We start from the raw sequence: 12,117 nt of genomic DNA, 5'->3' as shown, positions 1-12,117 counted from the left end.
ATTTTTGATATGTGTACCACAGAGCAGGGAAGCTTACAGTGGTATAGAGAATGAAAGATAAAGGAATTAGACAGGGAAATTATCAAGAGAAATTTAAAAATGCTTTTCCTAACCTCTGTGTGTGTGTGTCCCTAAGAGGGAGTTGAAAGTTTTATACATCATGCTTACACCCATGGTTTCAAGTCTCAGCAGCTCTGGTTTTTGTAACAAGGAAGGATAAGCATTTGAATCTTGGCTCTGATGTTGTGTGGCTACATTTCATTTAAATCTCTTTAAGGGGCAGCTAGGTGGCGCAGTAGATAAAGCACCGGCCCTGGATTCAGGAGTACCTGAGTTCAAATCCGGCCTCAGACACTTGACACTTACTAGCTGTGTGACCCTGGGCAAGTCATTTAACCCCCATTGCCCTGCAAAAAGACAAAAAAAAATCTCTTTAAGCCTCAGTTTCCTCATCCATAAAATGGGGATAATAATATCCTGTTATGACCTAGCTCTCAAGGTTGTTGGAAAAATGCTTTATGACTTAATGCTCTATATAAATAGTATCAATATATCCTGGCTACAAAGAAGGTCCTAGGGCAGAATATACCATTTTCCCACTTTGGACTGCTTTATCCTAAGACCCCAAAGAATTTGTCACTGCCCATAGCTGGGTTGCTACTTAACCTTTGGTCCCCCTCCCACCTATTTCCCCATTTTATACCCCAAAATAAATCACTCAGCTCTAAACATTCCAAGAAATCTTATTTTCTTTATTGTTTGATTTTTTTGACTCGACAATGGTTTCTTTTTTTTTTTGGAAGTTTTTTCTTTTTTTTTTTTTTGAAACGTACTCGTTGTCTTTATGAGTCTTTTGTTTTGTTCTCGTTAAATGCACTCGACCCAAAATTGGTTTGGCATATCGAAAAGGAGGAGACCAAGGTGGGGCAGGTGGGGGGCAGGAGGACAGGAGGAGGGAAGCCCAAACGGACAGAGAGAAAGCAAGGGTAAAAAGAAGGGTAAGAGGAAGACAAGACAGATGGGAGAGACACAGAGGAGAAAGACAGACAGAGGGAGAGGCAGAGACAGAAAAAAGGGAAAGAAGGCAAGGGAACCAAGAGAAATGAAAATCCAGAAACTGCCTCCCACAAAATTTTAAGAGGGAAGGAACTCATGAGCCCAGGGAAAGGAGAGTAGGGGGAGGAAACCAAGAACCTTCTCTATACAGTGGGTCCTGTCCCAGCTGGGGTTGGGGTGTCAAGGCACCAGGGCTGGTTGGGGTGGGGGAACAGTTGGGTTCTCTAGGGTAGCTTGGAGCTGGGCTGCAATGGTCTCTGTATCCCCACCAGGGGGCCCTGCCACGCAGCCCTGAGGCCTAGGAACCCTTGCTGTTGCTATCCCTGTCCTTGCTAGATGGGAACCTACTGACTCACATCACCCTACCCCCATGATTGTCCATGTATGGGGAGATAAGGGAAGGGTGGGGGGGAGGGGAAAGCAGGACTCCTTACATTCCTTCAGGTTCTACAGAAACCCAGGAGTTGCCAATCCCCAGCTGGTGTCATATGGCTGCCCCATGTTTGAGGCAGGAAGGGGAGGGGGCCCTCCAGGCCTTCCACCCACCAGCTCCCTCATTAGTCACATCCCTTCTCCATCTCTCTTCTCCCCCCAGCCCCCAAACTGGGCTTTTTAGCCCTTCCCCACCCAGGTGGCCCTTGGCCACAACCAGGGAATCGAGCCAGAGGTCACTGGGGATAGCTCCTGCCCTAAGACTCTCCCAAGCACAGAAAGAGGAGAATGTTGTGGGGGGGGGGGGAAATGGTGATGCAGGGCCTTTGGATGGTCCTTGCCTTCCCCAACCTGACCTCACTGCCATTCAACCCAGGGGCTCCTGGTGAAGTGAACTTAGCACTTCCACCACAGGGTCACTCTCAGCATTACCTAAGAGAGCAAGAGATGACCAACCGTGTCCCCCTCCTGGCTGTCTTCCCCAACTCCAACCCTGCCCCCAATGTGGGACAAAGCCACCATTCTTTGGTTTGACCCCTTCTCCCCCACGAGATGGGGACAAGCCAGCCCCAGCTCCCCAGGAGGAGGGAGGGGGTTTCTAGCAGCAAAAAGGATTCCCCCAAGACCCCCCTATCTCTCCTCCTACCACACATACTTTTTCCCCAATTACTCCCTGGAGCTCCTGTCCCCCAAACCAAGAAGTTAATGGCAGCAGCAGGCTGAGACCCAAAGATGTTAGAAAACTCATGGCACTTGTGAGAAAAGTGGAAGGGGGAAGGTGTGAGGGGGAGGGAGCAGGGATGGGGAGGGGCTGCCCTTTGGGGAAATGGCCCCAAGGGACTCCAGGGACCCGGGCATTGTATCAACACTGCACAGCTGGGCTGGCCCGTTCCCATCCCAAGAGACATGGAGAGGAGCCCTTAGGTGAGGATGGGTGAAACAAAGTCAGAGAGGAAGGGAGAAGATAGCAGGGAGAGGCACTCATGAGCAGATTCCCCCCCAAAAACCAGCTTCCAAGAAGTGTAGGAGGTCTGGAGAAAGCCTGGCTGAAATGTCCTCCTATGCCTTTACAACTGGGGACCTCTCGCACTTTCCAGAGAGGGCAAACTCCACCACTCCCAACCCTGACCCCAAACCCATGGACACAACACTCCCATCTTACCCTTCCCTACTCCAGCACCTGGGGACTGGGGGCCTTTGCCCTTTTTTTTTTTTTTAAGCTCTTCCAATAGCCCCTCTAGACAGAAAAATAACGCCTTTATCCCTTTGCTGGTCCTGAGGCCCAGAAGCAATTTGCAGTTAACAGAACTTAAAGAGGCAGTGTAGCCACCTCAGGAAAGCATCTTTGGGTCTGAGGGGTCTCCCCTGGGCAGAGAGAGAGGGGTGAGGAAAGGAAAATAGGTCCCTCTTCCTGAAGCAGGCAGTGGGACATGTGCCCCAGGAGAGACGATTACTAGGGACTGGATTCATAGGGAAATGACAGGAACACGGTGCCAGGAAGGAAAGAGGTTGTGTCTCTTTTGCTTCTTGTTTGTTTTTCTGTCTTTTGATTGTAAAAAGCTGCCATGGAGGCCCCCACTCCAACCTGGCCAGGCTGCACGCACAAGCAGAGAGAAGTCTTGGCTGCTGGGTGGGTAGGTGGGTGGGTGGGCAGGTAGGTGGGTGGGGGCTCTGGTTGGTGGAGAGCCAGAGCTGACCTGGGCTGTGGGCTCCCAGTGGCTTCAAGTGATGAGATTTTTTTTTTTGTAATTTTTTTCTTTTCCATTTCGTTGAAATATTTACAGCAATGGGGGAGGAGGGAAAGGGTAGAGGCCCCCCGCCCCAGGGAGAGTTCCAGACCCAGAATCTGCTCCCCAGAGATCTGAGCCCACAGAGCTGGGAACTGTTCCCCGAGGGGTCACCCCCATGGGCTAGGGGCCCCATGGGGGGTTGTGCTTAGTCAGGAGTCACCCTGCGGGGGGTCAGTGGGTACAGTCTTGGTGGGGAGCTCAGAGCAGGCTTGCTTCCAGGGAGGGAATGAGGGGTAGTTGGCTCAGAAGAAAGTTCAACATTTAATCCTCCAGCCGCACCCCTCAATTTCCCTCCTGGGGCTTTCCCTGGGGCTAGAACCCCCAGTTTCAGGGGAGTAGGAGGATACACAGAAGGCTGTCCATCTGTCCTTTGCCCTGAAATTCTTCCTGGGGTGGGGCCTGCAAGGTTTCTGGCTGCAGAGAGGAGCCACTGAAAGGTTTGGCAAAGTGGGGTTTTGGCAACCACTTTACCCCTGGGCTGGGAATCTAGGAGGGACTGCGCTCCTCCAACTTCTCGCCCATTTACCCCCAGGGGGCCCACAGCTTATCCCCACAACACTCCCCCGAAACAGCTGGTGCATGTGGCTGTCGGGAACTCCTGTGTACCCTGTATGTCAGGGACCCTGCCCCCTCAGAGTCCCCTAAAAGGGGAATGGTAGGGCCCATAGATGAGGGTACACCTGGAGAGGACAGCCCGTCTCACACTCTGTGAAGTTCACCTTCTATCCCCCGAAGTCCTCCCCTACCCAGGGTCCCCCTCCCCTGGCACTGGGCCACCCAGCCCTCTGGGTCCACGGGGCCCCTCAGAGGCTGGTGACCAGCTGCATCTGGCCATCCCCATCAGGCCCTGGCCCCTCTAGGCCCGGGGCTGCCAGGTAGCCTTCGTGGCTGGGCCGCCGAACCTGGTAGTAGCCCTGCAGGGGGTTCCGGGCCACCAGGGCCGGGCGGGAGGTGTAGTAGATTTCAGGAGGACCAGGTGGGGCCGGAGGGGGTGGAGGAAGGGCCTCGCTGGGCCCCTCTGGGCTACTGTCCGGGTAGGAGGGCGAGTCCCGCAGGTTGGCCCCACTGGCATAGAGCGAGTCCCGGCCAGGAGGGGAGGAGAGGGGTCGGCTGACTGCCCCATCCTCAGCCGCACAGCTCTCTGATTCGTCCAGGTCACTCTGATACAGCACCGACTGGGCCCGGGGCAGCAGGAGGGGCTCCTCCAGGGCCTTGTAGAGCAGTTCGATCTCAGCCCGGTCAGCCCCCCCGGGCGCCCCTGCGTCTTCATCCCCACCACTCCCTGGGACAGGTGGCACCGGGGGCTCAGGTGGTGGGGGGCCTTTGGCTGCCCCACTGCTACCCCTAAGATTGTTGTGCACCAGCTCCGAGATGATCATCTTCTCAAAGGCAGCGGCATCGGCCAAGTTTCGTCCTCGGGGAGGTTCCGGACCCCCATCACCCGGGGGGAAGTCACCGCTTCGTAAGGAGTAGCTGTTGTTAAAGTTGCCGTTTAGCGGAAGGGTGTCCATGCCACATGCATCCCGGCCTCCTAGAGGGTGTTCTGGAAGACAGATGGGCACAGGTCAGGAGACCGATGGGCGCACAGCTAGAAGGAAGCCGTGGGGGCTGCAGGGGCAGGTGGACTGATGAGGGAGTGACCATGTGAGGGAGAGGGGCCAACATCTTCTCTCCATCACTCTCCAGGACTCTGCCCGGCCCCCTGGGAGTTAAGCCCTCCCCGATTCTTACCTCCTAGTCCCCGCTCCAGCTAGCTCCACCAGAGACCTACTTTCCCAGGGCCATTCTATCGCTCACCACGAACTCTCCAGGGCATCCTGAGGAGTCATAGCTAAGGGCTTGGATGCTTAGGGACATGAGGGGCCGAGGTTGACCCTGCCTAGAGAGGAGGGTGATCCCGTATGTTCTGACCCACACTTGAGGCCATCCCCGTCTGGCAGCAGCTACTGCCTTAGACTGTCTCCCACCTCCTGAAATATTACTGGAAAAGGGTAAGACGTACTGGGCTCCCGGTAGCTCCCTGCAGGTTGGCATGAGGAGAGAAAAGAGAGAGGTTTAGCATGACATCGGTCCAGAGATGCCATCTCCCACTGTCAGACACCTGGCCCCCTCCTGGGGTTATGAAGCCTGCCCTCCGGCAAGGCTGCCCAGCAAAACCAGGCCCTGTGTCTCTTTTGTAACAACTCACTTTTCCTTAGTGGTTTAAGGTTCCCAAACTTTCCTCCCCCCAGCCTGAGGCAAGTATTATTATACCCATTTAAGAGATGAGGAACCGGGCTCAGAGACCAGGAGGAACCTGCCCATGGTCATACAGTCCGTACAAGTGGCGCATTTTGAACCCCAGTCTCCCGAAGCCAAGTCCCACACTCTGCGCTACAACCAACCAAGCTGCCTGCCTGGCTCTGTCCCCCCAGGTAGTCCTTTTACCTGGGGAGTTGAAGACAGGGGGCGAGGAGGGGTTGAAGCCCACCGACTCGGCAATGAGGGTATTGTAGGGGCTGGTGCCGCCCCGAGGCTGCAGCACGGGGTTGGTTAGCAGGTGGTTCCCCATGGTGCCTAGCAGAGAGAGCTGGGAGTCAGAGACACCCCCCCACCCCGACCCCGGGCCGGCAAGGCGAGGGCGGGCAGGCAGGGAGGGGCAGGGGCGCCCGCCTCTCACCTCGGTTCAGGGTGGGGGTGCTGTTGATATCCCCGGCCATGAAGGAGGACTCCGTCTGCTTCCTCACCGTGTCGTTCCACATCCTTCGAATCCGGCTCTGGAACACGAGGGGAGGGCGCCGGGCGTAAGAGAGGCGCCCCCGCCTGCGCTGCAGGGCCGACACCCGAGCCTCCTGCCTCCGCACCGGCCCCGCGGCCCCCCCCCCCCCCCGCCGAGCCCCGTACCTGGGTCCCAGTATAGTATCTGTTGTTGCTGCGCATGGCGCTGGTCTTGAGGGAGCCGTGAGCGCCCCCGGGGGGCGGGCGGATGCAACAGTACGAGTGGCGCAGGCACTTGCTATACTCTTTATGCACCTGGGGTAGTGGAGGAGAAGGGGGCGGGGAGAAGAAGGCGGGGGGGGGGGGGGGGGCGGGAGGTCGGTCAGTGCGTGTGGGAGGCGTAGGGCCAGCCCAGAATCCAGAGTCCAATACGGGGCTGGGGTATCGCTGGCCTTACCTTCTTCTGCAGAGCGCAGTGAAAGACAAAGATGAAGACCCCCTGGAAGGCATTGAAGGTGGTGAAGAGATAGGCCATGACCACCGACTCCTTGTTGATGAAGAGGAGGCCGAAGGCCCAAGTGAGACCCAGTAGGAAGAGGAGGGCAATGGCCCCCAGGGCCCAAGACCTGTAAGGGGGGTGGGGCGAGGCGAGGTGGAGAGAAAGAGCACCCAGTCACTCCCTGTGCTATTTGGAGGAAGCCGAGCAGAGGGACAGCTGAGGCTGTATTTGAAAGGAGGGGTCATCCCTCAGCCCATCCAACCCCAGACTGGGCACCCTAGGCTTCTTTCCCCTCCAAATGATCATTTCAGCCAGTAACAAGCCAACAGGGTCCTCAGCCAGGCTGAGCCCAGGGTCAGTTCCTGGGGCTGGGAGCTGGGGAGGGTAACCGACTTGTCCTCGGGTGGCCACTTACTTGATGTTGTCCAGGCGGCTAGAGTCGGGCTTGAGCACAGAGGAGCTACGGATCATCTTGTGAAGTGTCACCATGAGGAACACCAGGTTCACCTGAGAAACGAGGAAAAGGGACCAGGACAGATGAGGTGGAAGGGTGGGGCAGGTCACTTGGCTTGCACATGACTTTTCCTCACCATGATGCTCTTGGAACTTTGGCCAGGTCTGGTCTGAAACCTCTGAATGCTGAAGGGAGAGAGAACCCTGTTCCCTGACACAGGGAATGTGCTTTCACTCCTATGGGTAGGTACCCAGAGGGTAGCCTGGGGCTGTTTTGTTTTTCCTTTCCTATCGGAAGGATTAACCAGAGCAGCTTTGCTTGTGTCTGCTCGAGACCAGGCAGGGGAGAGTAGGAGCCATTGTATGTGAAAGGGAGATTGGACATCATCACTCCATAGGAATGCGGTGCTGTGAAAAGAACACCAGAGGGGCAGCTAGGTGGCACAGTGGATAGAGCACCAGCCCTGGAGTCAGGAGGACCTGAGTTAAAATCCGGCCTCAGACACTTAACACTTACTTACTAGCTGTGTGACCCTGGGCAAGTCACTTAACCCCAATTGCCTCACTAAAAAAAAAAAAAGAAAAGAAAAGAAAAGAACACCAGATTTGAAAAACAGACAGCCTGTGTTTGAATCCTGGCTCTGCTACTTACTGCCCATATGACATTGGGCAAGTCTTTCATCTTTCCGAGTCTCAGTTTCCCCATCTGTAAAATGAGGGGGTTGGTCTACAGAATCTCTAAATTCTTGTCTAGCTCTATAGGAGTGTGAGAACCCATCCTTCTTTTGGGGAGACCAGATATCATAATTAGGCAAGAGAAGATTTAACACCACTGTTAGGTAGTGAAGAGAGGATTGGTTGCATTTCTTGGGTGCAGAAATTCTCCTCCTTTTCAAATTTTGGGGTAATCCCCTTAGGAATGATTAGAAGAGTTAGGGGGCAAAGACCACTATGATTCAAGGGAGCCTGATGAATTTGGGACTCTCTCCTCTGACTCACCACAATGACAAAGGACACGGGCCCAATGAAACTCCAGATGAAGTAATTGTCTACTCGGAGCCAGCAACTGTCAAAAAGACAGAGGAGAAGGTAGAAGTTGTGATGGGAAGGGGGAAGGAAGGAGAATAAACACTTATATAGTGCCTACTGTGTTCTAGGTACTGGTAAGCACTTTATAAATATCTCATTTGAGGACCCAGAGACCCAATAGCTCCACCGCCACCATCAATAGGACTCCCCATTTTGTCCCTGGGGGGCTGATTCTGCCTAGTGGGATGGGACTTTGGGCCCCAGGTTTCTGTGAAGTTCCAGATGGTGCACCCTAGTTCCTGAATGGTCCCCTCCCAAGGGCTGGCACTGTGTGAGGGTCTAGGAAAGCAGATGCAAAAGAGACAAAGGGAAGAGCAAACACTCACGCCTTCTCAGTGCCGTAGCTTCGATAGTCGATGGCAGCAGCAATGCCCACAACCAGCGCTGGGAAGCAGTAGCCTCCCAGGTAGTAGTATTTGGTACGTGAGTACTCGCTCTCAAACACCTCCACCAGCAGCAAGTAGAGATGCACGCCCTCCAGGCACAGCCAAGAGAAGGCTGCCAGGAAGAAGTAATGCAGCAGCCCCGCAAAGATGGGGCAGGCGATCTAGGGGCACAGGCACCAGGCATGAGGGGGAATGGCCCTGCCCAGGCCAGCCCTCCTTGCCCCCAATCCAGCTGTGCCCTTGAGCCCTGTTGCCCAACCCCCCTGAAGCTGCTGGAGGGGCCTAGTGTCAGCACATGTTGGCCGAGGCAGCTGAATGCTGCCTCTCCTCTGATCATCTCCTCGGAGGGAATAAGCCAGCCCTATCCCCCCGGGCATCGGACTCCCTGCACCCCGACTTACCTCATATTGGGTCTTATCAATGCCAACAAGGAAGAGCAGCTCAGCCAGGAAGAGGTTGATACAAAGATTCTTGTGGATAGTGTTTCGATCAGTCTGTAGCCCCCGAAGGAAGCAGAAGGTGGAGATACAGATGGCCAAGCAGACAAGAGAGATCACAATGCCCACCCAAGTGATGACAGACAGCAACAGCTCATTGATCCGACCTTGGTACTGAGGAGAAATCAGGAAGGGCAATGTTAGAATCAGTGACCTTGACTCGATCAGGGCACCATTTGTAGGCAATTGCTAAGGACAATGTGGGCCTCACTGGACCACCCATCTGGACCTTCTGCCCCTTCAGAAGCTGACTGGTTCCCTCCCTCTTGTGGATGGTATGCCCCCTTCCCCCATGCTCTGGAATGCCCATGGAGAAGTAATGAAACTAGTGCTTCCCCCTCAATGTCCAGGGAGAAGGAGGCAATTGAGACAGAGCCGGGAAAAACAGCCCTTTCCCTTTGTCACTTCTACTTGCTCCAGCCCCGTGCCCCGAGCAAGGGAGGTGTTGATGGCTCCCTATGCCCAGGAAGTTGGGATTCCCTTGGCATGCCTCATGTTGTAATGCCATGCAAAGCCAGGCTAACAAGCAGGCCCTGGCCCAGTGGAGCTGATGGAGCCACTGGCTTACGATCTCACGGTGAGCCATGAGCACGGCAAAGTTAGTGAGGTGGCTGCAGGCACAGGTGGTATGGGTCTTGTTGGAATCCACCAGACGACAGCCCTGGGTCGACCAGTAGCCCAGCATGGAACGCTCTGAGTAGTTCCAGAAGGAGCAGTTGGCATTGAAGTGGTTCTTGGCCTGTTGTGTGGTGGTAGTTGGGGGGTGTCAGAGTATTACAGTGAGAGGCATCAGATCTGTGGAGTCCTCTCCAACCCCTCACCCCCACCAGGCTATAGCACAGCCTCAGACACAGACACAGGCACTGGATAAGTGCCATGGGGGTGGGGGTGAAACCTAAGGGTCAGGGGCTTTTAAAAGAAAAGCTAAGATAAGACCTTGGCACTCCATGCAAAGTGGGAGGCAAGTCTAGTGGGGAACCCCCCCAAAACCCCACAACACTGAACTAAGAAAGAGTCTGGAGTCTCAGGTTCAAGCCTAAGTCTAGCTCCCAAAAAGCTACGTGACTTTTGAACAAGTCATAACCTTACTGACCTTCAATTTCCTCAATGCAAAAACAAGGAATTGCAATAAGGACCCAGTAAAGATTCCCTTCAAGTTCAAAAATTCAATGGTCTAAGTTTAAAATGACCCTACCTGGCTTAGGGAAATACTAAGTAATACTGGGAATCAGGAGTTATAGATGGTATAGAAGTTCTGACAATTTCCTTGAAGTGGTCTCAGGTGCTGGGGAATAGGGTAAGCTCATAACTGGGGATGTGATCCAATAAATTCTGCCCTCCCCCAGTGAGAGGACCAAATGGGACCCCTCTGGAGGGTGGGTGCTCTCCATAGGCCAGGAGCCTCAGCGGCCATCCCAAGGAAAATAGCATTGTGAGAGCAGGACCAGGTTGATTTCCAGGGCTTACCTCTAGGTGGCCACAGTGAAGATGACTGGGTCCATGAGGAACACACGACTGGATTCTTTGTTGATGGAGGCTGCAATGACTTGAGAGTTCACTACCAACGCTGCTCCCCCAGGCCCCCCGGAGCCTGCCTCACCTGCCAGCTTCACTGTGGCATTCTCCGTGGACAGAAGAGGCCCAGGTTGTTATAAAGGATGAAGACAACTTTCACCACCCTGGAATAGAGAGTGTGGTGAGAGCCATCAGCACCAGTTCAAATACTTGCTCCAACATTACTATTTCCTGTGTGGCCTTGGGCAAATCTCTTCACCTTAGTCCTCCCTGTCCTCAATTGTAAATTGAGAGGGGTTTAGACTAGATCAGCATTTTTTTAACTTTTATTATACCATGAGTCCCTCTGGCACTAAGCCCTTTGGGGAGCCTATGGATCCCTTACCAGAATAATGTATTTAACACTTAAAATACTTCAGATTACAAAAGAGATCAATTATACAGGAAATAACAATTTTCCAGAATTAAAAAAAAAATCATAGGTGGCACAGTGGATAGAGCACTGACCCTGCATTCAGGAGGACCTGAGTTCAATCTGGCCTCGGACACTTGACACTTACTACCTGTGTGACCTCGGGCAAGGCACTTAAAACCCCAAATCCTGTCACCGAAAAACCAAAACCAAAAAAAATATAGACGCTCCCTGTCCCCGGTCAGAACCCCTGGCCTAGATAACTTCTAACAATCTTTTCTAGCTTTAAGTCACTAACTCATAGCACTGGATAATTGGAAGAGGCCTTCGGAGCCCTCTAGTCCAACCCATGCATGAAAAGAATCCCCATTATACTCTCAGTCCAAGAAGTGCTTGGGAAGGCCTCTGCTTGAAGACCCACAATGAAGAGAAACACATCACCTTCTAGCACAGCCTAAACTCCCTTTGGGACAGGTCTGATTCTCTACACGTTTTACTTGACATCAAACCTGAACTTGCTTTTTTGCAATTTTTCCCATCCACTGCTCCTGTGTCTGCCCTCTGGGGCCAGAGTAGAGCGAATCCCTCTTCCACTTCATAGAGATTCAGATATGTGAAAACAGTGACTTGCCGCCCCCTTTGGTTCACCAGGCTAAACATCTCCAATAGTTATATGGTTAGCCTCAAGGCTATTTTGGGTCCCCTCCTCTGGATGCTCTCCAGCTTATCCACATCCTCCTACGCCAGGACTAGGATACTCCAGATGTGGTGTCACCACCTGGATAGAGTAGGGTGGCGACAATTACCTCATTATCCCTGGAAAACTACCGAATGACTTCTGGAGTCCCACCTTGGATAGGAACCCATTCACGACTCTGTCCCCTTCGGTTTCTGAGTTACCCCTTGGCTCCCACGAAGAAGTTGAGTACTGGGGTGTTACTAGAGCTAACAATACATTCCCAAAGAGGGTTCACATCCTTCCCCCTCTCTCCCATGGTACTTGACCGTTACGGCTGTTCTGCTTGATGGTGTTGCAGAAAGTTGATAGAGTTTCACTGGGGTACTCCTGGGGGAACACCAGTTCTTGTACCTGACCCTCGGTGTTCAGCACTGTAACTTCGAGCACTGTGGAGGGACACGAGGAGTGCCTGAGTGCATTTGGCTCTGACTCACCATCCAAGGGCCTAAAGAAGACACCCTATAGCAGGAGGCTGGTGGGAAGGAGCTAGGCAGGGAGCTGTCCCTCCTGATGGCCCAAAGTCTTCTTATCCGTGGACAAGTCCCATTACAT

The 12,117-nt window shown here is 53.7% G+C and overlaps 1 protein-coding gene across 1 annotated transcript in view; it reads right to left on the bottom strand.

The window, feature by feature from the left end:
* Positions 1-783: 783 nt before the first annotated feature.
* The window catches only part of ADGRL1 (adhesion G protein-coupled receptor L1), a 67,778-nt gene continuing 56,444 nt past the window's right edge, over positions 784-12,117 (bottom strand). The window contains 15 exon segments of the mRNA XM_043978050.1: positions 784-4,821; positions 5,281-5,298; positions 5,706-5,834; positions 5,938-6,034; positions 6,162-6,290; positions 6,433-6,601; positions 6,890-6,981; positions 7,927-7,993; positions 8,343-8,563; positions 8,804-9,013; positions 9,468-9,638; positions 10,367-10,377; positions 10,380-10,532; positions 10,535-10,579; positions 11,832-11,951. Of these exon segments, the coding sequence (XP_043833985.1) occupies positions 4,082-4,821; positions 5,281-5,298; positions 5,706-5,834; positions 5,938-6,034; positions 6,162-6,290; positions 6,433-6,601; positions 6,890-6,981; positions 7,927-7,993; positions 8,343-8,563; positions 8,804-9,013; positions 9,468-9,638; positions 10,367-10,377; positions 10,380-10,532; positions 10,535-10,579; positions 11,832-11,951 (2,372 nt within the window). The 3' untranslated portion in view covers positions 784-4,081.

This window comes from Dromiciops gliroides, chromosome 1 (genome assembly GCF_019393635.1).
Source record: "Dromiciops gliroides isolate mDroGli1 chromosome 1, mDroGli1.pri, whole genome shotgun sequence".
In the NCBI taxonomy this organism is placed as follows: Eukaryota; Metazoa; Chordata; class Mammalia; order Microbiotheria; family Microbiotheriidae; genus Dromiciops; species Dromiciops gliroides.
Note: the sequence above shows the minus strand (reverse complement) of the source record. Positions and strands in the feature narration are given on the sequence as shown.